The sequence below is a fragment of the Truncatella angustata genome, assembly GCF_020726525.1.
Source record: "Truncatella angustata strain MPI-SDFR-AT-0073 chromosome Unknown BKA67scaffold_4, whole genome shotgun sequence".
NCBI lineage: Eukaryota > Fungi > Ascomycota > Sordariomycetes > Amphisphaeriales > Sporocadaceae > Truncatella > Truncatella angustata.
Genome location: NW_025763384.1, coordinates 3,038,519 through 3,064,396, shown reverse-complemented (window position 1 = coordinate 3,064,396; position 25,878 = coordinate 3,038,519). Strand labels below are relative to the sequence as shown.

Below are 25,878 nucleotides of genomic sequence, written 5' to 3'. Positions count from 1 at the left end.
ATGATCTTGGCATGCACACACCGTCATCGAGTATGTGCAATTGGCGTTGCAACCTGATTGCAGATCGGTTACAGAAACGAACAGTCCACTCCATTCATAGTACGCGCTTTGCATCTGCACCAGCAAGGGATGCCGGCCGTGCGCTGAGATAATGACACAGATAGTGAGTGGAACGGCGAGTGCTGCACGTCGACAAATGCCAAGTCTGGCAGTTCTTGCTAGCCCAGTGGGGCATCGCGGAGATGGCAATCTAGTCTTGCAACTGCGAAATCGCCAATCACATCCTGGGACTACCGCCGGATAGGGCATCTTTCGGTTTCTACCTTCTCGACGGGGCACAATGCCGATGAACGGCCGCTCTGGCTCCAGTTTACATAGTTTATCACAATGTACTCTAGAACATAAGCGTGAAGCTTCTGCCAGTGGATACCACCGAAGATTGTACACGGTAAAGGAAGGAGAAGCCGTTATGGTGTAGGGTAGTCCCCCTGATCAGTGATAAGCCTGCCGGGAGTCATTGTTAGCGAAGACTATGAGCCGTTATGGGGGTGCGGGTACTATCAAGTAACACGAAAGGTAGTGTGTCATTGGGAGGAGAATCCGAGATAATGTCCAGGTAACATGTACCATCTGCAGGGTGGACATATAAACGTGTGATGCCAAACCTTATCGACAGGTTGGCTAGGTCGTGAAGTTACTTTAGTATATAGGGCAGCTGTGACAAACTCATTCTGCTAGACTGGCTTTGATTCCTATCGCTTAACTCTTCCAAGCCGGTCACCGACCGAAGACCCTTCCAAAGAGAAATAGTTGGGGAATCCCGACTTGGCGTTCACAATGGCTTCTTGTCAACTTCATGCCAAGTCCATCGTGGACTTCCTTCCGGACCTCCCGACTCCTGCCATCTACGGTAGCTCTGTTGGTGATTTTATCACACATCGCCAACTCAAACAATATGTCGAAGGGTTTCGCCTCCCTTCGACGCGGTCCACGAGGAAAGAGGTCGTAGCCGTAGCGCTCCCAAATGGCCCTCTATTAGCAGCAACCATCATCGCAGTATCTACATACTATACTGCTGCCCCTGTAACTCCAGCTGTGGGAGTTGAGCAGTTCAAGGCAGATGTACTCCAGGCCGGAGCCACAATCGTGTTGACAACGACGGAGGACTATGAGAAACTAGCACTGGGAGAGCAATGGGTCTCGGACGCAAATATTAAAGTATGTCTGGCGCGGATAGAGTCGAATATGAGCATCACAGTCACAGACGTTTCGGGGGCCAGCTTAGCTGTCTTGGACACCCCTACGCCAAGTGGCTCAAAGGATACGTGTATTCAGCTTTTCACAAGTGGCACATCAGGAAACAAGAAGCTCGTGCCGATATCAATAGGGGCAGCTATCAGCGGAGCTCAGATGGTCATTGCATCCTGGGGGTTGACGCCCCAAGAGACGTGCCTGAATATGATGCCGTTACACCACGTGTAAGTCAATTTATTTCCCCGCCTGCAACGATAACTGACCATCGTTCAGGGGAGGCCTTGTACGAAACGTTTTCGCGCCGATCTTTGCTGGCGGCTCAACAATTTGCTGCTCGGCATTTGATCCCGGCCTCTTTTGGGACCTGGTTGATCAAGAGCTGCCGACTTGGTATTACGCTTCGCCAACAATGCACTCGTTGATCTTGAACGAGGGTATTCATCGGAAAGCAGATATGAGTAAAAGTAAAATCCGACTCATCTGCAACGCGGCAGGTGGCCTGCTGCCTGCCCTTGCTGAGCAATTACGAGACACCTTCAAATGCACCGTGTTGCCAAGTTACGGTATGACTGAGTAAGTAGTCCCTGCTGAAACGTTACACAGGCACGGAACTGACTGGATATTTTAGATGTATGCCTATTTCGACTCCACCATTAGATTATAAGTTGGATCGTGAGGGTACTTCGGGAATCTCAGTCGGTCCAGAAATGACCATCCTCGACGGTGCCAACAACACGGTGGCTCCCAACGTTATAGGCCGTATCAGTGTTCGTGGCTCGCCAGTTTTTGATGGTTACTTAAGACCTGATGGCACCCTGGACAGATCAGCTTTCAATGAGGAAGGTTGGTTTGACACCGGTGATCTGGGTTACATGGACCAGGATGGCTTCCTCTACATTACTGGTCGCTCCAAAGAAGTGATCAATCGCGGTGGCGAGATCATCTCGCCCTTTGAAGTTGAGAACGCCATTGTTTCTGCTGCAGCTGACCCTGACAGCCCCATTTTCGAGCGAGTCACTCAGGCGTTAGCGTTTGGACTTTCTCACGACGTACTGCAGGAAGTCGTCGCCATCGTGCTGGTCACGCCCAAGGATAAGCCGAGAGTCGACATTCGTCTGCTTCACGTGGCCCTGCGATCTCTTCTGCAGCAAGCCAAATGGCCGACTATGGTCGTCTATATGGACGATGTGCCCAAAAGGAACAATAAGGTCCTACGAACCAACCTAGCCAAGCGACTCAGCTTGCCAGAGCAGACTGGAAGCACATCTTTTGTAGAGAAGCATTGGGAAGCAGTATGTCCCCCCGTCGATGCACCATTGTCGGAGTCCATCCCAGCGACGAAGTGTCTTCTTGACCCAGCGCAACTACAAGAAGTCGCCAGCAAGATTATGCCAACTCTTCTCGAGGCATATGTGGATATTTCTTCCCATGACGGACGACTGGAGATGTTTCTTGCACCAAGATCGGCAACGGAGGTATCCAAGGAATTCGGTGCGGCGTCTTGTCTCGATCTCAAGAAGCTACTGCCATCGCGAACACACAATTACAACATCCCCGAACGAATACAATACTTAGAACAGCCGATGCCATTCTGTGGATGTGGTACCGTCGACAAGAAGGCTCTCCGCGCGATTGCAGAGGAGCAGCTCAACAGCGCTGATAACGCAGGCGCTACCAACTTAGATGAGGCGGTAGTTCAGATCATGGCAAAGGTGCTCTCGAGAAGTTCTGCAGAGATTGAGGTTACAACAGATTTCTTCTCAATCGGTGGCGATTCCATCCTTGCTGGCCGACTTTTATCGATGATCCGAGGCGAGTTCAGAGTATCCGTGCCAATTGAATTTGTATTCAACCACGGATCGGCTCGCGAGATTGCCAAATACCTGGAGCAGGAGGGCGCCTCTGTAAGCGGATCAGACACGAGCTCCATGGACGAAAAAGACGTTCATTTCTGTGAAAAGCAGTATTCCTCGACGAGGTTGTCTCTGATGTTCCTTCAACTGGTCCCCATGACCGTCTTATACCCCATGCGCCGTGCGCTCCAGTGGACCTTCTTTTTGTGCATTCTCAGCTCTACCTTGAATTGGGTTACCAATCAGTCCGTTCTAGGACGACTTCTCATACTCATACTCAGTATTGCCGCCTCTAAGGTGTTCATTAGCCTTGTTTCGCCATGGGTTGGCATTCTTACTAAATGGGTCATTATCGGACGGTACCAGGCGGGTTATTATCCCATGTGGGGATCTTATCACACGCGATGGTGGTTGGTGCAAAAAATCACAGATATCACGGGAATGGGTTTCTTTGGCTGGTCAGACTGGAGCAAGTGTCTCTACTACCGGATGATGGGCGCAAAGATCGGCAAGAACGTCACCCTTGGAGGCGCTCGTACCGGCGAATGGGATCTCATCAGCATTGGGGACGGCGCGGTTCTTGAGCATTGCACTATCCGCCCATTCGCCGGCGAGCGGAATACAACTATGTACCTCGGACCGATCACAATTGGTCGCAATGTTGTGATCAACAAGGCCTCAATAGTTGCGCCCGGCTGTACTGTTCCCGACAACACCTGTATCGGTCCTAACTCATCTGCGTGGGAGTTGGAGGACGCCGACGAGAGCTTCCGCGATTCGCCGGCGTCGAAAGTGCCAGGGGCACACTGGGCGATGACACTCTTCTTCACAATGCCGCTTGCTTTCGCTAGCTACGTTCTATCAATGGTGCCGTGGGCTCTTGGTCTGCTCGGTCTCGTCATGTCACAGCCAATCGAAACAACCAACCCTATCCGCAGTGTCATCCACTGGTTTGCATCTAGTGGCAGAGTTGGCTACCATTACCTTGCGCTGGTTCTCAGGTCCACCTTCAGTCCCTTCTTCGTCTTTGCTTTCGCGGTAGCTGTCCGTCTATTACTCGACGTGTGGTTTGGCAAAATGTCACCCGGCCCGGCGGCCTCAAGAAGCCAAATCGATCGGTGGCGGATGGCTCTCATGAAGAAGCTCATGTCGGTTGCGCAACTACACAAGATGACTGAGATCTTTGGACAGCACTACGAAGGAACTTCAGTTGCTGTGAGACTGCTAGGCGGCAAGGTTGGAAAGCGAGTATATTGGCCGGGCACTGGTCCATCAATCGGCGACTATCATCTCATCGACGTTGGCAACGATGTCGTCTTTGGCTCGCGTTCCCACCTTGTCACATCGGACGCCATCAGCTCGGAAAAGGTCAAGATCGATGATAACGCCATGATCGCCGACCGAGTGTGCTTGTTACCCGGCGTCACCATCGGAAAGAAGACCGTCATGGGCTCTGGTGCTCTTTCAAGACGCGGAAAATCATACGAGGACGACACTACGTGGGTCGGCTCTCGTGGGGGCGATGCAATTCATCTAGCTCGGCCGCGTCCAAAGCAAGCTGACCCAGAGAAACTCTGCGTTGACACTGCTTTCAGTGAGAAGCCCCAGGATAAGCGTATGAAGGTGGTGATAGATGAAATGAGCCCGGGCGGGGCCAGCTCAAGCTCATCAATAACTTTGGTATCCACACCCCCTATGTCGCCAATGATTCTCAGCCCCAAGGCCAGTAGCCACCATCTGGTGATGGGAGCAATTCATCCTGCGGCCAATCTGTCCGCCAAATCCAGCCAACAAGTTTTATATGAGAAAGAGCTGCCAAAGCCGGAAGAACAAAACCTGAGCCCCTTCGGCCGCGCCTTCTACCTGAAGAAAGCGCCTTACTGGGTTATGGGCCAGTTTGTCATCTTCCTCTACTCGACCTTCATCACCGCTTTCACTGCCGCCTTGTGGAATGTTCCCTTCATTTTGTCGATTCAGATCATTTACTGGATCAACTTCGATGCATACCTCGGGTATGGTTTCTGGATGGATGCGCTTCACATTTGGGGATTCATGACCGCGGCCATCGCTATAATTACTTCTGCAATCGCCTTGTTCGCCATCCTTCTTGTCATTATTGCGAAATGGGCAATAATTGGCCACCGAAAACCCGGCAATTATGACTGGGATAAGAGCAGCTATTGCCAACGCTGGCAGCTCTTCCTTTCTATTGAGAAGATCCGACGCCAATGTTACCGTGGACACGGTATTCTCGGCATGCTCACCGGCACCCACTGGATCGTTATGTACTTCCGCGCGCTGGGCGCAAATATCGGAAAGGATTGTGCATTGTTCGTCAATGGAGCGCCGAGCCTCATGTTTACCGAACCTGATTTGCTGACGATGGGAGACCGATGTGTTGTAGATGATGCATCTCTTGTTGGCCACATCAATAGCCGTGGTACCTTCGACCTCAACGAGCTACACGTTGGCGACAGGTGTGTCTTGAGGACTGGAAGCAGACTGCTGTCCGGTGCCAGCATGCAGAACGATAGCTGCTTGATGGAGCATACGCTCGTCATGGGTGGCGATGTCGTGGATGAGAGATCGACGTTGCAAGGATGGCCGGCCAGAGTGTTTAAAGGCGACACTGCCGGCAACACGGTCCAATAAAGAAGATGATGATCTTTTCTTAGTCGGAACTAATGATGATAAAAAATCTCATTATCCATGTATATATGGATTGCATGAATATCAAACTTGTACCTCAAAACGTTTTCAGCCTCCGTTCGTGTTACACCTGAATTCGTCATGCATGACTACAGTACCCGTGATTACTCTTCGCGCCCAGTCTCTGGTTTTCTGAAACTGATTTGAAGCATGCTTGATCGTGTTTCGCGGTCGTTTGATGTCAATTTGCAGATCTCACTAAACTACACCATCGCTGCAATGATCGTACGTTCTTCGCAGCCTTGATATATATCGCTTGAGTTAGTAGATAGGATTAGTATGGTTAAGTAGCTAGATCCGGCTTCTTTTGCGAAATCGTAGCTCACATATTTTGCACATAGTGCACGGGAGGTCGTGCGGAAATGCCCCAAACTCAGACTTGTCAAAGTTGTCTGACTCGTGCAAGGAGTCTCCAGTAAATGACAATGTCTCACTTTGCGGAGGTAAGCCCGGGATGCGTAAACAGGCTGCAGGCTGGCAGGCATCTCTGACAGAATCCGGCCATCGATTCGTACTAATTTGCTAATATCTAGAGGCAAACCTTTGGGACGCGGTTGTGTTATCATAACAAATGGTGCCCGGGTATTCGGATCCGATTCTTTCTGTACGTCAGACGTGTGTTGTGGAGGCCCACGAGGAATACAGTATCTTCCTATCGAGGCTGTCCTAGAAAACAGGCCCGTCGATCACCAATGAAGTTGTCAGGCCATTTCTTGTACCAGCTGATCACGACAGCCAAGTCAGTCCGCTCATCAGTACGGCACATGATTGATCTCCTTTTGAAATTCTCCTGATTCGAGGTTGTTCAATTGTAGAGTGGGGATACTATAATAGTGTAATATGTTGATTTACGCTAAGCCCTGGGCGAATTAGTGGACAACAGACGTTCGAGACTGAGGAGTCTCCATCTGAACTCGGAATCGATGCAAATGGAAGTCATCGATTCAGAAGGATACAAGAGCTACCACGCTGCCAATCTCCATTTCCAAGCTTTTTAGACCGTAAAGGACCGAAGGATGGAGATTTTCTCTCTCGCGCTCCAGGGGAAGAAGATCTACCCGAGAACTAAGGCAGGCTAAGCCTGCTAGGAAGCCCGGCTGATACTCACTATTCTGAGCCGGCCCTTCAGCCCAGTGGATGCTCCCAGTCGCCTGCACCTATAGGTAAAGGCTGTCATAAAATATCGCCAGAAGGTGGTAAAACTTCCGGGTGAGTACATGCTCTATTAGTATGGGGTTCGTCCAGGGATCTCCTAATGATATCTGGACCCTTGCATGACCAAACAGGCTACGGAAGAGCCAAATGAAAAGCTGCAGAGCGCCCACCCACGCGAGGTTCACTATGCCGCTGTCAGTGGCTCTCGTCTTTCTAGAAACGATCTATTCACCTGTAGTAAGTTGTATCTGATAGTAGCCATGTCTGCTGAGACACCCTTCCAAGCAGAGGGATGGGTTGAGTATACCCTCGGGGTCGTCATCCTGCTGCTCCGAATCTATGCTAGATGGAAAACTGTAGGCTTCAAGAACAGCTGGAAGGGAGACGACATATTTTCTCTGATTGCGCTTGTTCTTTGGACTGTTAGTGTTTCTGTGCTTGACCACTTAACCTTTGCAGCTGACCCCGATTCCCTTAGATGGACATCACCGTCGTCACAATAGTTGGTAAAGACTCCCCGTTGCACCGAAACGAACCGGACGAAATGATGGAAAACCTCTTATCTGACTCCAAAATAGGCAGATATGACACAAACATAGGTGTCACTAAAGAACAAGCGGCGGCAATGAGTCCAGAGGAAATAAGCAGGCGAGAGTTTGGCTCCAAGTGGTTGTTCACCGGCTGGAACACTTATGTCTCTCTCATATGGGCTCTGAAGGGTTGTATGCTGTGTTTCTTCAACCGCGTCACGTTAGTTACTCGCGCCCGGCTGTGAATCGTATGATACTGTATACTGACAAATAATAGCCTTGGTCTCAGCCAGCAGAAGATCGTGAAATGGGCAGGCATTGGTTGCGTCACAACCTACCTCATCATGTTCATAATCATATACACTCAGTGCCTGCCGGTAACCGATAATTGGAGAGTATCTCCTATTCCAGGATGTGAGTCAATAAGGAAGCTGCACTTTGGGGCTAACTTAACATTGATCATCACCAGATAATTGTTCCGTCAAGACCGCGAATTATATAGCTGTCGCAGTCCTGAATATCACGTAAGTACTCTGGACGAAGTGTTGAACAGCGCAATTCTAAATCGTCGCTAATTCTCTACAGCACGGATATGGTGATTGTGGCCATCCCAATTCCACTTCTTTTTGCTGTGAAGTTAACGATAATGCGAAAGCTTGCGATTGGAGCTCTGTTATGCTCGGGTGTGTTCGTTATGGTGGCAACTCTTCTGAGATGCGTGCTTTCGCTCCAAAATGTCGAAGCCATCAACACGTGTACTATCTGGGCAATCCGCGAAACCGTAGGTCCATCTGTGCCCCCTCACGCCTCGGCAGCGCAACCGGTCATCTTTGGCTTGTATCACAGTCCACTCACAGAATTTTTCACACAGTTCGTCGCGATCATCGCCGTAAACGCCGCGGCCATCAAACCGCTCTTCTCCAGCAAGCGATGGATAAAATCGACCTCGAAGGACGGAACCGGCAGCAATACACCTGGGTACAAGGGGAGCAACACCTACGCGCTCTCTGGAAAGAGCAAGACGTCGAACATCAGAAGCGCTCTACCATTTCATACCACTAAAGTGGGTACTCAAATACTCAGCTCGAGTGAGGAGGACATCGTGAGCGGCAAGACGACATATAGTCAAACATCGGGGACCTCAAGCATCAACATGGACGACGGCCGCGGGCGGCGCGAAAGCGAAGGCGGCATCGTAGTCACGACGACATACCAGGTCAAGGAAGACGGGAAGGATTTGGAGTCACAAGAGTCGAAAGGAAAGTGGTGACGGCGCAACTGTATTATGCAACTTTCTTTAAGACGATGTAGGTTCGTGTGGCTTCACTGGATGTCGTCATCGCCTAGGCTGCAGCAACTCTTGTCAGAGGCTTTTCTTTTATAACAATACAACTTACATTTATCTCGAGAACTTGCTCCTACCGTTTCACAACTAGCAAAGGCATTCAAATCCGATTTTTTGCATGAATTAATTGAGTGGCTTATGTGACAATGATGTATCTATAATAACACTTTGAAACGACTGTAAACTCCCAAGCAAGTGCTCTTTGCGCCACCGGTACATGATCAAACCTCCAGGATATCATGATGCTTGACATAGAAAAGCCCAATGCTAGTATGCGGTAGTGTCGATCCGCCATAGAATAATGCTGATTAAAAGGAAATAACTGCCTGATTGGCAGTAAGGGCTCATACGCCATACAATGCTGTTGTAAGGAAATATCACTGCTCGTCGCAGCAGAGTTTTCATCGACCGCCAAAAATCCATTCGTTATACCTCAATCACGTCGTGCACCTTAGTTGACTATATGTAAGAACTTTTCCTGGAATGTTGCTGCCGCGCTGCAAACAGCTTTTGTCGTGATGAAAATGTCGTGTCTGTAAACCCAGCCGTGTCTATGCGCCTTCTTTTTTGGTGGGTAGGTGTCGTAAGTTGTGTATTTGAGCTGGAAAATGAATATGAGCGGCCGCTGGACGATGGAGTTGGCGGCAGAGAGCCGTCGAAGGAAAGTGTGGGTGAGTGGCCCCAGCTCTGAGAATGGCTATAGGAAGGCCTGGTGTACAGGGGCCCGACAGGCTCTATCTCCACGGACTCGATATGTGACCAACTGAGTGTCGGTTCTGGGTGTGCATCTTCCAATGCCAGCTGTGCCTGTTCTGTGCGGCTTTCCAATTCGTTGAAGCGCTCTTCCCAAGCGACGGTCAGTTCTCGTATTCTCTCATTATTAGGTAATGTTTTGACATGTTTCTGCAGCTTCTCGATCGCGTCGACTCCGCGACCGGCGTCGTGTGAGAGCAGCGTGACCTGACCTTCAGCCACATTAAGGTTATCCTCAACAGCTTCCATGCGTTGGCTGAGAGCTTTGGTCCTGCTATCAATTACTCTGGAGCTGTCATCGATCGCCTCTATCCTTTGGCCAGTAGCACGCGTCTTCTTTTCTAGCGCCTGAACACTGTTTTCGACGGCCTCAAGGCGGGAATTAAGAGTCCTGTGCGTAACATGGGCAGCTTCTTGGTCCAACTGCTTCCCATCAATAATCCGTACTCCTTCCTCCAATATCTCCATCCGCTGACTGATCGCCGTGTGCAAGTCGTCGATGGCCTCCTGGTCCAACTTGATCCTGGACTCAAGAGCCTCCAGCCTTTGATTGACGCGTCGCCTTATGGTCTCTTCAATAGCCTCAATGCGATTGCTCAGAATCTTTTCGAAATCTTGCTGGATGGTTTCGATGCGTTCGCTGAAAGTCTTCTCAAAGCTCTCTTCCATGGCCTCGGTGCGTTCACTCAAAACCTTCTCAAAGGTTTCCTGGGTGGCCTCAGTACTGTCGATGAGCGACTTCCCAAATTTGTCCTGGGTGAGCTCGGTGTGGTCTTGCAGCGCCTTCTCAAACCCATTCTGGATGGACGCAGTGTGGTCGTTGAGTATCTGCTCCAAACTGCCGTGGGTGGCTTCAATACGACCTTGTACTGTCTTCTCCAGGCTCTCCTCCAGGGTCCTGAGCTGTGCGCTCAGGCTGTCTCGCAGGTTGTTGAGGACTGTGTCGTTGTGCTGCTGGGTTTCCTTGTGCTCAGCGTGAGCCTCGTCCAGCTGTTTCTGAAGGCGTCCTATATGCTCGTCGAATGAGTTTCGTACTGCCTCAATAGAAGCTTCCTCCTTCTGCTCAGCTTCAACGCGCGCATCCTGGTCCTTGTGAAGTCGAACTTCCAGATTTATAATGCGCTCAGCCAGCGTTCTTTGGATTCGTTCTTCGAAAGCGATGCTGCGCTCATCCACCACGGCAAGCACGTTCTCACGGATGACCTCGTCATCGTTGCGCTTTGCGGTGGCGACGAGTTGCGCCGTCGACGAGGCTCTCGCGCGGCGGCGCCTGCGCACCAGATACCAGGTAACCAGAAGCCAGACAGTGGCCAAGATGATGACAGCAAGCGTTGCCTGGGCTACGACTTGTTCTGATACCAGCGCATCCAACAGACCTGCGCGGGTGTCGAGCGCGTCTGATACTACCGCGTCTGGAGCCACATCAGGCGGCAGATCAGCAATGGCGGAGGCTGGCGCGTCGGACGCCGTCGTCACCGACCGCCCTTTCGGCTCCGGGGGCTTAACATTGGGAAAAGCCGACGACAATAGACTTTGCAACAAACCCGACATAACCTTTTGGTGTGTATATCGTACCAATAGTATCAATCAATAGATAGTTTGAAGAACCAATACTCGCGAAGAGAGCAAATCGCTCGAATGCAACGGGAAATTGTGCTGGCCTTTGTGCGACTGGTGGCATGAGGGCCACGAAATTTGACAGCCGAGATAACGCGTGGGGCGTTCTCATCCTCGTTGTGGGTTACATTGCACGGATCGTCACCGCCAATCTGCATTGAGTCTATGGTGGGCCTGTCCATTGCGCTCATTTGAGCCATGTCATCCTTCGAATAGCTCAGGAGTCTGCCACTAGAAAACCTCACCGCCGCAGAACACCTCTGAAGCTAGCTGTAATTGACATCGTGAGTGCGCTGGCGGTTGAGCTGAGCGATGCTTAGAGTAAGGCCAGATCTGAGTTGGCACCAACAGCGTTTTCAACGGGCGTTTTTAATGCAGTCTATTTTAAAGTTGGAGGGTCGCTAGTCCTAGTGGTGGTACAAGCAGAATGTACAAGACCCAATGGCACGGCATGGAATTCTACTCGACGGCGGGTTTTCTGACGGCCACACCTTTTTTGACAGCTTCACTATGGGCCGTGCCGCAGTCATTGTTTGGCTCAGTCCTGTCGACTCCCCGTGCATTACGCAATGTGTTCCTGCGTCAGGGTCTTCGGAGGGTCACGCAGTTCGCGATGCGCACAAGTCGTCTGTGCCTTACAGTAGGTAGCTTCCTTTCCCCCTTCTCAATATCGCCATTCTCGTCTCCATTCCCGTCTCCATTCTTCTCCAGACCAGCCTGGATATCATGGCTCGTGCCCTTACAGCACAGCCCCCAGGTCGGACTCTCGGAAGCAGCGAGCCAGAGAGCCAGATGGCAAGCCTCGTGCCTCGGGGGGCCTGTGATTCCTCAAGAAATCAAAAATAATTTTCTTTATTGACAGAACTTAAGAAAACCCTGCGCGTCGCGTCATGCGTTCACCCCCGTGAAAGCCCACAGCTCCACACTCGCGATCATTTAAATCGTGTTTTAATGCCACACAAGATCCACATGAAGCTGTCTTGCAAAGACGGGGGCCATGGAGTTCCCTATCTCACCCTTCAAGCCAGACACGACACTAAAGACGATCTGGTCTAGTTAAATGAGACGCAGCAGACGAACCACTGCAAGTCATTTTCGTGCCGCCCTTACCATCCTGACGACAAAGAATACTGACGTGATCGGAAGTCGAGTTTGTGATACACTTCTGAGCCGCATAAATAACAGCACAAATCGTGGTTCAGTTGGTGGAGCTGGCGGCGACTGGCGTAACAATTCTACAGTACGGCTTTGCAATCACCACGGGCGCTACGCTACGTGACGTGGTTGTAGTAATGTAGTCCACATGCCTAGATATATTATGCTACATGGATGACCGAAAGAGGGTGTGCCTCACTAGCATTACCAAGAAACGAAAAGAGCCATCCCGCGTTATTCCCCAGTTTACAGTTCGTTGCCGTTGCCGCCGCCGCTACATTACTCTGCGCAGCAACGACGAAAGAAGTCTCAAGAAAGAAAAGTTGCTGGAACTTGCCCGAGTTGCGAGCCACTTCTCGGACTAATCAAATATGTACGAGTTCCCCATGTTACACCAACGATTCTACGACATGGGATGAGAATCGGATTGGATTTATCGGCGCCCAGAGCCACAGTAACTGAATGAATGCCAGTTTCTACAATCAGAAGGCTCTCATATCTTTCATTTTGCCCTCTCCTTTCTCTGCCTGTTGAACCCCCAAATTTTCTCGGCTTGAAGGTCATATCTTCCCTCTCAAAGGATTCGTCATGATCTGTTGAGTCTCTCTGAAACATGACCAGAAGCGGCCATGGTCGGCGCAGAGTCGTATCTTAGCTTCTGCATGACTTCTCTTGCAGAGTTTCTGACAAGAAGCAGAATCATTTTCATATGACGAAGGAATGCGGCATTGGTCGTTCTTGTCATCAAGGACGTTGGGATCACTTGGTAGATAAGGTCGCATACTTACTCCAAGTTCTCTAAGCTTTCCAATTTGTCGGACGAACTGCTGCCAAGTCTGTGACGCCAAAGGATTTGTTCTATTGCAAAGTATTGGGGATCCGTGGGTTCACTCTTTTGAGATGACAATCTCTAGTAGCAACGGCCGCGGTCAGTGATGCCCGGCAATTCTATGACCCGCAAAACCTTCGATCGAAGTAAATCACAATGCCATATTCACATTTTCATTTTCCTCTCCGATACGAACTATATCGTTCGGGGGCTCAAAGAACAGATACAAGCTGATATGGGTTTCTTACCAGCTCCACTCTCGCTTATTATCATTTCCGGTACCAAGTTCTGTAGTCACTAAGATCCAACACCGAACGATTAGGGAGACAAATCCAGTGTGCATGTGTGTCGCCTTTATTAGCGAAACTCCTTCCTCACGCAAGGTTCAAGACATTGCTACTGGCTCAGTATCATAGGTGATGTTTGGCACGTTGGTTCATGACCGCTGCCCGGCACTTGGAGTATTGCGGAGATGCAAATCAAAACCCTGAACGACGAGGCAACAGACGCAAGATTTGTACATTGCCGCCTATTCCACTCGCTGTACTCCATATTCATATGGAGAAGTATCCCATCATACGTCACAGCGGTGTAGCCTTGATATATTTCGACTTGATGATACAAGATGAAATATTCAAAGTCGCAAACGGTAGACACCCGAAACATCGTGAGGTTCGCTGATAGATTGTCGCAGGCACGAAGCACCAGTACGATTCCGGCCGAGACGATTCACAGCGAATCCGTTCTTCAAGAAGTTTGCCAGAACTTCAATCGGCCGAGTAGACAATGATCCTAGACCCCAAGGCCATCGAGATTGGACTTGTCTGTTCGTCGATCTTCTGGAAGGTCCACTCTTGCATAATAGAGCCGTTTCCAGGTCCTCGTATTGAATACAATGTCAGTCGCGTTGCGAAACGTGCTCCACAGCCGTCTACTGACCAATATTGCAATCTAAGCATTGTGGCCTCCATGTATGTTCAACAGGGTTACCAAGAATTTTATTGTTACACATACTCCAAATACCACCTGTTCGTCGCCGGATCTGGTTTCACGACCCCGCGCGCCATTAGCCAATGATCGGGGGCGGCAGCGTCACTAGCGAGGTAGACCTGTGGTTGGAGTAACGGAATGGCATGCTGGAGAGGTTCGATCGTTCTACAACATCAAAGCTGCATCTGTGGATTTAACTACAACACTAGACTAGACCGAAGTGCATATGCTGTTTGTCTGAGACCAAGAAGATATGATTCGTCGACGTGCTCATCTTTCACAGCTCTACATTAACCGCAGGGGTTGGACTGCCTTGCTTTGCTGAATTGGTTGGGCATAAGGTTTAGTTCTTGGGGCAAACGACATCGATCTCTGCATTAAAGCGTCATGGTGGCTTCAAATATTTCAGCTCCACCGTTACATAGTCCAATCAATGCCGGTCGAGTTGATGGTCAAATCATCACACCCGCGAGATTGAATGACCCCGCGACGTGTAACAAACGTTGAGTGGACGTTCGTGCATCTAAAACCAAGTGATATCAAGTCGAGATAGTCAAGCTGTATATACACAGCTAAGTAGCGGCCTCTCCGGGAAATCCCCGTTGCTAATTTGGACGAATACACCCAAAGACAGCTATTGCTCATCGTGGGAAGTCTGTCGCCAAAATCTTCAGACAATGCAGGCTTACCACCTCTACTATAACGCAGGAGCTTGGTATCCTATTGCCGCCTGAACGCGGCAATCTTCTTAATGGCAGGAGGCGCAAATATCCAGGGATGTTTTCATGCAGATGGAGGTCAATTGGATACACAAAGCTGTTCTTATAGCGTAATTGTAATCAACTTGGCCAGGATTCATGTGTGAGGAAGACGTCTTGGTAATGGTGTGCTTGGTTTCATCGCACCAATACGGGGTCGTCCCAACACAATTTGTCGTCAGCGGTAAGGAGAGCGCATGAAGTATTGCTTCATCGGTCAGAATCCTTTGTTCCAGTTGGTTATCACTGTCTCGATACATGACACAAGGTGAGGTAAACGGCTACATTGGGAAGCGTCTCCAGTCACGAATATGCACAGAGTCGGATGGCGATCTTTCAACCTTGATGGCGACTCACCAAGCTCTGAGATACTCACGGTCGCCCATGGGCAGCTCTGGCTATAAGATGCCCCTTCCTCCCCGGGTACGAACAATCTTATCATATCTCAACCAGAGATCTTCAGCATATCGAGCTATCTCAGCCTCTATCATCACTTCGTCCAATATGGGTTTCACAGGCGCCGGTGTTTATGAAATCGTGCCCTACCAGGCCCCTAAATTGAATGCCAACTCCTGGGGAGGTGGCCTGAACGTTGGACAAGATGTCAGAACTTAGTGAGCCTCACTGCAAACATTTCCTTGAAATCTCAAGATTCGTTGAACTCACTCATTTCGAAATATAGCGAGAGGGGCAGCAGCCCTACAGACAATGCGAAATGGCAGTTGGCTCTTGTGGCAGGCTCTGGCGACGACGCAGAGTATCTGATCATCAACGTGCTTACCGGATACTTCATCACCGCTACCGGCGAGTTCCCGTCTTATACCCTGCAGTTTGTATACCGTACTAATCTAAAGTTACAGGCGATAACACGCTTGTCTCTACTCCGCAGATCTCCCCGACGGATCCCACCGCCCGCTGGACTATCAAGTCAAGCTCAGCTAATGGATACGATGTATATACGTAAGTCTGGATGCCCCATGTCCTCCTGAAGGCCATGATCTGAGATCGAACCGGGCTGACTGCTGAGGGCAGCATTACGAGCAAGGTGTCTAGCCGCGGCCAGCTCACCGTGAAGGACTTCTCTACTCAGTCTGGCGCCGACATCCTCTCTGCGACTAAGAAGGATCAGGATAACCAGAGATGGTACTTCGAGCCACGCTAAGTGATGCTCGTCAGACTCTGGGGAAGGTGGCGCTTCAGTGCTGCTTCCATCTGCCCACCTGTTATAGGTTCCGTAGCCAGAACCATATCTCAATCAATCAACACTCTTCCCTTCGTCGCTTGTTCAAGATACTTGCATGAACGAAATCGTGACCACACAATTTGTGGAGAATGTTTGACGCGTCCCAAGTAGCCGACCATTTCCCAGTTCAAGTTAGTCGTTCAACGGCTTATACCTGCATCCCCAAGACGGTCGCAGATTATGAAAGCTCGTTTCTATTGTGTTGTCAGACAATTTGTTCGATAACGGACCTGATAGTTTCAGAAGTTACGACATCTTTTGATGAGTAGCCAAGAAAAAGTAATCCCTGCACGTTTCGTCGCACGTGTCAAGGCTGTTGCCAGAAAAAGTGCCGCACCCCTACACACAACACTAACTACTATCACTACAGGGGTGCGGCACTTTTTTTTTTTTGTCAACACGTTGCGTGTCAGTGTTCAGGGTACCCCAATTCCTAGACTAGCGATAGCCGTACCAGTGTGTAACCAGTTGCGACAACTTAAGCTTGTAATATGTGATGTATGTCTTTCAATGTGATGGTGGCTAGTTGACCACACTTATTGGCTTGTCTCTGGCTCAAGTCCGAAGGAATTGAGGCATATACGGTAGAATAAGCAAACATACACCGGAGTCTCCACCTTTGGCAGCCCCGCAGACCCCAATTAATGGTCAGTATTATATGTATAGGACACTCCGACTAATACGCTCCTGGTTTGCGTCCAGTTAATAATCGATTCCAGGAAAGAGAAGTGGCTTCCCATATCGCTGATGTATGATTCTTGAAAGGAGCATGAGGGATTAGATTAACACGTCATTCACAAGATGTGGTCATGTTGCAAAGTTAAACTATCTGAGGGCTGAGTCAGCGCCTGTCTTTGCAGAATCCGTAATGAAACGCACAGAGGGAGAAATCACCGTTGTGAAGCGATTTGTTCCACAATAAATTTGGCAAAGGTCATTTTTGAAGTGTATTATTAGGATCTAGAAGTATTAATTAAGCATATAGGAAGTTTCCCCAGCTGATTATATCTTGTCGTACACTCATTATTAGTAAAACTAGCCAAGCCACAATTACGCTGTGAGTATTTTATTACAGATTTTGCGAGCTGTGCGGCGCAGCAAGTTAAGCGATCCAGACCCCCGACGGCTCAAAGTTCCAAGGGTTAGGATACTCCGAATAGAAAGCTTGCCGACCCGCAAATCCCAGCCAAATTTAGGCGAGACCCTGGACTGAACAGGGGTTGCGGCAGCATCACGAAAGGTCGCCCGTGGCGCCATCACGCAAAGGTGCATCTCAGTTGGCTTTTTATTGGTTTATAGTTACACAGCACAGAACAGAAAGGAGGGATGCCAGGGATGTTTCTCAGCTTGGCTGAGCCTCGTGAACAGGATGCGCCGACTTCAGTTGTCCTTCGCTTACCATGTTGTACGACGTGTGGTGATATTTCTTCTCTTGACTCTGTACACAGTAAAGCTCATGCCTCTTCGCTCTCTTGCTTATTATTCAGCGACCATTCTCAGAGACCAAATTTTACGATCTGTGCGAGAGTTGTCAGAAATGCCATTCCATGCCTGAGACCCTTAATAACACTTCGGCGTCGAGTCTCAGGGATAAGGCCGCACGCGCGTGCCACTCATCTTTAACCCGTTCCCAACGATGTCGGAGCACGTGGTCCTTGCTGATTGTAGAGATAAGTCTGGCATCCTATCATCGCAAATTGCCTACTACCCAAATAGCAACAGAGGTACACCTCAAGATGTTGCGACAGTTGCCACTGAGTCAGGCCAAACTGCTCTTTGGGTTTGCGACACGACCGTAGGACTCTTCACCGACACTAATACTCAGTTTGTCGCCAAGCTCGGTCCCAAGGTTGCCGAAGGACAATATGCCGGTACGGGAAGCAACGGCTATGATAGCAATAACGGGGGTTTCCGGTGTTGGCAAACCTTCGAGCAAGACTATTATGTATATGGCAACACAGCATGTAACAGTTAGTAATTTCCATAATCGTTTACTACCCCTTCTGGCATGTCTGTGGAGCAACCATTCCCTACCCGGGCCAACGGAGCTCGTTGTGGTTGTTCCACTAACCCAAGCAGTTCCGCAGCCCATCTCAGAGAAGCACTTACTGATTTCGAATGTGTAGTGGTATACAACTGCGATCATATTATTGCTCCTTGTAGGTACCAACTCAACCCTCACTAAAATGATTATATTGGGCAGCAGCAAGTATGACTGACCTGACTACTCGTCCCCAGCTAGTACAGCAAGTGCCAAATGTGCCAGTAACACAGCTTCGCCTTCTTCATCAGCCTCACCAACCTCATCCGGCTCTTCCACCCCGGCACTTACGACTGGTGCTGTGATTGGCATCAGTGTTGGTGCGGGTGTTGCTCTTCTCATCGCAATTGGCGCAGCATTCTTCATTTGGAGACGTTTACGATCCAAACGACGACGGAACCCTGCTGAGCTTCCCGCGAACCAGTCAAAGAGCAGCGGGGATCCGCTCGGTATGCTCAAGAAGAGTCCTGTGCCCACTCCCTCACATGGTCTTCCAAACGAGGCAAATACGCCATGGCATCGACATGGGTCACCACGGCCCGTGTATGAGATGGATGAGCAAGGACGTTTAGAAGTGTCCGGGCTTACACCTCCGAGAGAATTGGGCGGCAGTGTAAGAGCAGAAATGCCGACTCCGGAATCACAATACTATCTCTGGTATCCTGCCAATGAGAATAGCAATACTCCTTTAGACGGACCACCGGCGAGGCAATCATAGGAAACAGTAAGTCGTCCTTGGATCAGCCAGTGGTACTCAGTGTTGTGGGACTGAGGGAGATCCGTGACTTATTATTCTTGACGTTGTTCGCATGCTGCTCATCTGTCTCTCGATAACTGGGCGAATGCTGACGGTTTTTAGTATCGTTTACCACGGCAATTGCCTGTGAGCTATTAAGTGCGTCATGCTTCTCAAAACCATCGACTCGTCGAGTAGAAAGACAAATCTGTCTTAATAAGTTGTGAAGCGTCGACCTGTAGATTCGTCCCTGGCGCCGTCGAGATTAAAAGACTAGGGCTCAACGACAACAATAGGAAGACCGAAGATTGTGACTGGTAACTCGAGTAAAAGAAAAGAGACCCGCTTGATGCGGCTAAGTCACCAATACTGTGAACATCACGACCAGACGCAGTTGTCGATGACTGAAGCCGCACCCCACGCCTACTAGTCTTTTGGCAAGCCACAATTAAGGCTTCTCTAGCTGCATGTTGTTTCTCTCATCAAGGCAACCAGATATCAGCTGCGACCAAATCACTACGACCAACAGCATTCAATTACGAAAGAAGACCGCCCCCAACTCCTCCAAGAGGAAATTGTATCAGCATTCTACGACAGAATGCATCTGTTCTCCGATTTTGTGACTGAGCTCCGGCTCATGGTCATCGAAAACGTGATACTGATGAATTCAGACCCCAGTAGATCCCGAAGTAAGATCGGTTTTCCCTGTAGCGACCTCGCCCGTTACACACACGTCGGATTCCAGTATCCCCGGTACCGAGCTCCTTGGTTAGCATTGATGTCAACAAATAAGCAAACTTGTAACGAGGTTATGGATATCTTGGCAAAGTTGGAGAAGCACCCCGTCACCTGGACTCTGGACTGGAGTTACATCGGCGACAGAGAGCTCTGGTCTCAATGGACTTCCGTCCCGTTCCTGACTGACTTCGTTGATACGCTCAAAGTCAACCTCACCGATCTGGACTCTTCCATGAGTTTTGAGTCCTCCCGCAGGCATCTTCGCGGCAAACACATGATGCACAGCATCAAGTTTAACAACTACGTGATGATGTTCGCTACTGCTCTGAGCATGGTCCTGCGCGCGGGACCAATTGCGGCCAGCTCCCGAGTGCAAAAGCTTCCATACCCACCGCTAAACGTTCCCATCCGAAGAGAAAGGCACGACATGGCGGGAATTATCTATCGTCATGGCCTGAAGGTCAACAAATTGATCATCAACGTTTTGCCAACACCCGAACCAGAGGTTCCCAACACGCAAGCCTATCCAACTGGTGAACACCATCCTGCTCCAGAGGGGCAGGAATACTTCCGCCAACATTTCGGCCCGGATTGGAAGCCAGAATCCGCGAATCCTGGCATGATCGCTGCGGAAGCCATGTGCGAATTCCTGGTAGAAGTCATGGCTAGCATTCTATATGAATATTCCCTATTTTCGGAAACCGATTCAGCTCAGCGCGAGGTCCTCGGAAGAGTCATCACAACGGAGATCCAGCTAGCCGGCAAGACTCGGCATGTCTTCAACTGGAAAGACATTCGCAATACATGGACCCAATACCGGAATAACTCGAATTTGACGTTGGTCAATATCCTGCATCTGACCTACTCTCAGACCCTTGGGTACTTTCCAAAGGAAGTCATACTAGATAAAATTCGAACCGCCAACATGCTCGACGATGTTGGAGACTCAATGCTTCCCTTGATCGAGGAGCAGAAGCCGAGTGATATCAAAGATGGGGAAGATGAACAGTAGACAAGGGAACAAAGGAAAGACAAGTAGAATGAGGTTGGTTCCCCTTGTACTCAATCAAAGAACACCAGAGAGGAGCAACGATCCGCGGTGGGAATGGCCGGCGGAGCAGTTGACAGAAAAGGGGTAATGTGAGGATCGGCGACAACATAATATAGGGGACTGTCGGCGAAGCAGTTGGGATGTGGAAAAAGAAAGGGGTAATGTGAGTATCGACGACCCTTTAGCACAGCAGAACAATGGCTAACGCTGACGATGGCAGGTGTAATAGAGGCTGCCAGCTCAACGGAAATCATCGGCCGCATGACCTTGTATGGAGAAGATGAATAGAGACATTGCCACCATGACTGCTCTTCCAGCCCTAGTGTGCTCGACGACCCGTGACGATACCCCATGCCATGTCCGTGCCTGACTGTGCATGTCCTGACAATGCATACCTGACAGTGCATACCTGGCTAAACGAACCCTGCAAAACCAAGAACAAACTATGATATTCCCTACTGTCCCAAGATATAAGTTTCAACCTTTGGCCTGCCTATACAAGCATGATCACTGGGTCCGCCAAGTCTGAAGGAATCTCACAGGATCCGCCGAGCCTTTTAGAGCCTCAACCAAGCGACGACCCCAGCCTAATTGCGTTCGTATAGGGCTGGGCAACTAGGCTCCAACTGGTGAAGGTCGCTTAGCTCTGAGGTGAGCATATGTGAACCACCATGCAAAATCGGATATATAAGTCCTTCAAACTCTGCGACAACGATGTCTCAATCTTACAAAATCACACCATCCTCCACACAGTCATCCGTCGCCTTGCTAGCCTCGTCATCATGAAGACCTTTGCCTTCCTCTCCATCCTCATGGCCGTCACCGCCGTCAACGCAGTCGCTCTGACTCCCGCAAACTCGCTCGTAAGTCTTGACACCCCCTCCCCTGACAACATCGCCTGTTCGCATGGGCTGACCTGAACCAAAAGCACCCTCTCAACGCTCGCTGCCACTGTGACGGCCACTGCTGTGGTGGTGGCTGGTGCAACGACGAGGGGACCGGCGAATGCGTCGGCGATGTGCCCTACTGCGATGGAGTGCCCTGCCCTTGGGCTTAACAGACTTCCGCGAATTTTCGCGGTCGGCCGGCGATGTCGTGTTCAGGTCAGGCTCATTGCTCCTCCGGTAAAAGCGGCCGAGTCCGTAATGGCTAGATAGTGGCTCTTGTCGCTAGTAGAGTTGGACAAGGTTGGATCGGAAGCCATAGCCGCAAAACGACAAGATACGATTTATGACTATCTATTTTTGAGGGCTTGAAAATTCGGCTGCATAACAGCAAAAATACAGTTAAACTCTCTTGATACATGCTGCTCGAAGAATGTGACTGTCGAGAAGTGTTTGTATGATCGATTCCAAGGACTTTCATGATTCGCGCAAGTATACCCCTTCCCATTTGTGCATGAGTTGTGCATTAGTGTCGAATCTCCGACGACGCAAGTATCATAACAGATCACGCAATACTATAGCAGCCAAGCGGCTGGTGTTGACTCAAGGAGAGCAGTATGTTTGTCGAGACTGGCTAGAAAATCAAGAGTCGAAGTGGCCACATTTCGCGCATTAACTGATCATGTTTTCCATCAGAAAGGTAGATTGCTTCGAAACCCGAAGGCTTCTCCCCCCTCCCTCTCTCCGCGAGACACTTGGGAAGCTTCACTGCAACCAACAACGTCAGGGTGGTCAGAGAGCCGCGACATCGCATGTCTTTTTCCGGCACAAACACGTGCACGCCAAGATTGACTCAACTTGACCAAGAGCAGGCTCTGCAGACTGCGGTTTGATACTATGTAGATATTCAGCGACGGTTCAAAATGCCCTCCCCGGCCTTCTGGGCGAGACAAGGTCGACGCAAACCCAAATGAGACTACCGCGGATGATGTAGCAATGCTGACCTGGCTTTCAGTGCAGACACCGCAGCAGGTGAGCGTTGTTACATAAATCCGTGGGCACTTATCGGGCTGTTTCATGAATACAGAACCGAATTATTTGATAATGGAAGAAGGATGAATTTTGGAGTGGTTGACTAATATGGCCGACCACTCTCTCTGGCCATTTTCTCAATTTTCTCTCCGGCTGGTTACTGACTCTAGTGCACCAGATGATATTAACAATGTGACCGAAAATGCGCAGTACAAAGCACCTCTTACCTCAGTAATGAATCGACACATTCCTGATACATGTATTTAAATATAAACCCACAAATAATAAAACAATATCTTATGTCTCTATGTAAATATCACCTGGTTAAACATACGATAACTGCCACTAGGTGGTCTGCCTACTGAGATAAAGGTTGTCGTAGGTGGGAGACGAACTAAAAGCTGAGAAGTGGATCGATTGGGCACATTAGGTCATAAGCACCATTTTTTCACGAAAATTCAACAAGAAAGCCAATCATCTCTCGATTAGTATAGTGGTCAGTATGCCAGCTTGTCAGTGCTTCGTCGGAGAAATTCGTTGAGCAACAACTCGCTGGAGACCGGGGTTCAATTCCCCGATCGAGAGTCTTTTGCTGTAAACTTCGATTTCTATGAATGTCACATGTATCCTTTTATTTTTTTTATTTTTAATCTCTATCAAGCTATTTGGTGTGTTTGCTGGTACCATTAAAAGGTGGAGCAGCTTTTCAGGCTTAAAGTTTTAGAATTCTGTCCGGAGTAGAAAAGGTAGAAGAAATGTGGTGGTTAGTTAGTGGAAAGGGTAATATAATAGGCTATATTATAGTACGACACACATGTATGAAGTTATAGAATGTTCGACCAGATTCACCACTCAATATATGTATGTATTATTTAGCTGGTTACTCACCACGTACTCGCTACATACTGATTGAGATGCACTTGGTTGTTTGCTGGAAATTAATGCTTCTTTCACGCATCATGTTTCTCAAGTATCGAGAGCCCCACACTCTGAACCACAAAGTCTAGGGTCTCTTCGTCCTTGAAATTGTCCGAGTTCTTCTTTGAGTGTGTGCGTTTGCAATGAATTTATCGGCTTCAACTATAATCAATTATGAGGCGAAACTTCTTGAATTGGAGTGCAACCGAACCATAAACAAGCGATCCAACCCTACCAAGACACAAAAACAGAGACGACCTGTACATAACTCACATAACACCAATATCCCAACGCCATAGGAGTCAAGTTGTGACTGGACCACAACGCCTGCTAATAAGCCCAATGCATGCAGATACGCCCTCATCATTGCCGATCGCCCAAATTACGCCCAAGCCTCGCAGCAGCAGCCTGCACAGTACTCTTGTCAAGCGCCGGTGTACTAGTAGATCCACCCTCTTCATTTGGGCCGTTTGCAACTGGTAAAACTTCCCACCTCTTGATGGGACCGTCCATTCCCGGCCACAAATCGGTAGGTATGTACTCGGCAACATCATGCCTGAACGTCTCCCGTTGTTTCCGGTCCGCTTCAATAATCTTGTCCACACTATCCTTGGCTTTCCGCCAGACACTTAGGACTCGCTCTTCTTGTGCTCTTCGTCGCTCAACTTCCAAAAGCAGGCTGTCGTATGCATTGGCGTAGTTCTCGTAGAATAGCCTTAGCTCCTCCATCTCGTCCATCTTGATACTGATAGTATCATGCTCTGCAACCCACCGCTCGCGGAACTCGGTTTCGGCGGCGATGTAACTTCGGAATCGGGTCCCAATGTCTTCAAGCACTCGAAAGGCATCGATGGTCGTTGTATAGGTAGCCTTCACTTGATCGGTCTGTTCGACCAAGTGGCAATACTCTTCTTCCATGCTACTAAGCCGTTCGTTGATCTCTTGGACCACGTCAGGCACCTCGGAGGCGTCCTGCACAACGATCTGGAGCATTCCCGTGCGCTCTTCTGCGGAGATTGGGTCTTCGTCGGCCATGTGTGACTCTTGTTCCGCAATGACACCGGATATGGAGACAGCATTGACATCGCCTTGGGATTGCGATGCTTCTGCGGCTTTCCTTCTTGCCAAAGCTGCACCTCCGTCGGTCATCCGCACAGCAGTGACGCAGAGATCGAAATGGGTCGTGAGAGAGGCCAGGAGCTCAGCCATCTCATGAGAGCTCTCCATCAGAGATGCCAACAGAAGCGGGACAGGAGGGTAGGCGTTGGAGGCAGAGGGTGACGGCGGCGAAGGCGCGGAGGAGATGGTCTTGTTGAGCGTCCGAAGATCGGTATCGAATCGTAACAGATCACCGTCGAATGAAGTCTGTGTACTCTAGGAGCGACGACGGATTAGTTACGAGAGTCGAGACTTGTCATGTATCAACCGACTAGAACGGCTCACCTGTAGTGCGGCGATGTTGTCTTTCAAGGCACTGTGCATCGTGTCGACCTGGACCACATCTACAAAGTCCAGCAGATTCTTTCTGTCCTCACCTCTCGGCCTGAAGGCGCTTTCGACAGTCTGTTCCGTCAGGACCGCCATGGTAGTTTCCAACTGGCCGTTTGCGACATCGAGATTCTTGATGACTTGTTTGAACTCGCGCTTGCCGCTGTCATAGGTTCTGTTCATGCTACGGCGGGCTCTCAGGAGCAGGCGGATCTGGTCGTTGATGCCGCGACGCAGGAACTGGGCCTGGGCTCCGAGGATGACGGATTCCGTGTGGGCTTGTCGAGCTGCTGTCACGATCTCGTTTGCCCGTAGGACCTGGCCCATGGATGATAGCGACCGCTTAGCTTCAAGCAAATGCTGAACGAGGGTCTCGACGGGGGTGGAATCGGCGTCTTGGTGGTCGCCATGCGGTGAAGATGGGGGGGAGCCCCGTGGAGATGACGAGGCTGCGGATGAAGGGGACGCCATGGTGATAGTACTATCTGGAACTTGAGACTATATTCAATATCTCGAAGCGAAGAATGGCCAGCGACGACGCCGCAAGGGCTACATGGTCGCTTCTGATGATATCTAGGTTTATTCGAGTTGGGGAAAAGGGTTGCGAGATAAGAAGAGAAAAGCTAAATTCATCGAGGTTGAGCTCACTTGGAAGCTCAACACGTCAGTGCAGCCTTCCTTGGGGATCGGCAAGACTTGAAGTTAGAGACCGCGGTAAAATGTCCGATTGGGCCAGGCTCGTCGAGAGGGATGCTTTTGCGGGCGATGCTTGTGATGCTGCGATGCCTGCAATGCTACA

General features: G+C 49.8%; 7 protein-coding genes and 1 non-coding gene across 8 annotated transcripts; 6 read left to right on the top strand and 2 right to left on the bottom strand.

Annotated features, from left to right (window-relative positions):
* Window positions 1-837: 837 nt before the first annotated feature.
* BKA67DRAFT_518235 (uncharacterized protein) lies at window positions 838-5,759 on the top strand (the record flags this gene model as incomplete). Its single annotated transcript, XM_046097989.1, has 4 exons — window positions 838-1,478; window positions 1,528-1,827; window positions 1,883-4,722; window positions 4,903-5,759. The coding sequence occupies 4 exons, from the start codon at window positions 838-840 to the stop codon at window positions 5,757-5,759; spliced, it is 4,638 nt and encodes a 1,545-aa protein (XP_045958926.1).
* Window positions 5,760-6,697: 938 nt separating this feature from the next.
* Window positions 6,698-8,924, top strand: BKA67DRAFT_286363 (uncharacterized protein). Its single transcript, XM_046095981.1, has 7 exons — window positions 6,698-7,393; window positions 7,450-7,477; window positions 7,550-7,721; window positions 7,779-7,915; window positions 7,971-8,025; window positions 8,087-8,282; window positions 8,373-8,924. The coding sequence occupies exons 1-7, from the start codon at window positions 7,091-7,093 to the stop codon at window positions 8,769-8,771; spliced, it is 1,290 nt and encodes a 429-aa protein (XP_045958925.1). The 5' UTR covers window positions 6,698-7,090; the 3' UTR covers window positions 8,772-8,924.
* Window positions 8,925-8,956: 32 nt separating this feature from the next.
* On the bottom strand, window positions 8,957-11,554 carry BKA67DRAFT_565886 (uncharacterized protein). The gene has a single exon (XM_046102837.1). It carries the CDS (start codon window positions 11,148-11,150, stop codon window positions 9,306-9,308), a length of 1,845 nt encoding a protein of 614 aa, XP_045958924.1. The 5' UTR covers window positions 11,151-11,554; the 3' UTR covers window positions 8,957-9,305.
* A 3,898-nt stretch (window positions 11,555-15,452) lies between these two features.
* On the top strand, window positions 15,453-16,110 carry BKA67DRAFT_535963 (uncharacterized protein; the record flags this gene model as incomplete). Its single annotated transcript, XM_046100089.1, has 4 exons — window positions 15,453-15,562; window positions 15,631-15,781; window positions 15,838-15,908; window positions 15,981-16,110. 4 exons carry the CDS (start codon window positions 15,453-15,455, stop codon window positions 16,108-16,110), a joined length of 462 nt encoding a protein of 153 aa, XP_045958923.1.
* A 1,308-nt stretch (window positions 16,111-17,418) lies between these two features.
* Window positions 17,419-19,326, top strand: BKA67DRAFT_286273 (uncharacterized protein). Its single transcript, XM_046095980.1, has 4 exons — window positions 17,419-18,161; window positions 18,318-18,350; window positions 18,430-18,956; window positions 19,092-19,326. Exons 1-3 carry the CDS (start codon window positions 17,828-17,830, stop codon window positions 18,948-18,950), a joined length of 888 nt encoding a protein of 295 aa, XP_045958922.1. The 5' UTR covers window positions 17,419-17,827; the 3' UTR covers window positions 18,951-18,956; window positions 19,092-19,326.
* A 453-nt stretch (window positions 19,327-19,779) lies between these two features.
* Window positions 19,780-20,718, top strand: BKA67DRAFT_658934 (uncharacterized protein; the record flags this gene model as incomplete). Its single annotated transcript, XM_046107370.1, has 1 exon — window positions 19,780-20,718. One exon carries the CDS (start codon window positions 19,780-19,782, stop codon window positions 20,716-20,718), a length of 939 nt encoding a protein of 312 aa, XP_045958921.1.
* A 2,434-nt stretch (window positions 20,719-23,152) lies between these two features.
* On the top strand, window positions 23,153-23,258 carry BKA67DRAFT_t95. The gene has a single exon. It is a non-coding gene; the product is annotated as a tRNA-Asp (tRNA).
* Window positions 23,259-23,510: 252 nt separating this feature from the next.
* Window positions 23,511-25,789, bottom strand: BKA67DRAFT_565874 (autophagy-related protein 17). The gene is made up of 2 exons (XM_046102836.1): window positions 25,035-25,789; window positions 23,511-24,965 (listed from the first exon to the last, which is right to left on the bottom strand). Exons 1-2 carry the CDS (start codon window positions 25,548-25,550, stop codon window positions 23,955-23,957), a joined length of 1,527 nt encoding a protein of 508 aa, XP_045958920.1. The 5' UTR covers window positions 25,551-25,789; the 3' UTR covers window positions 23,511-23,954.
* Window positions 25,790-25,878: the final 89 nt, after the last annotated feature.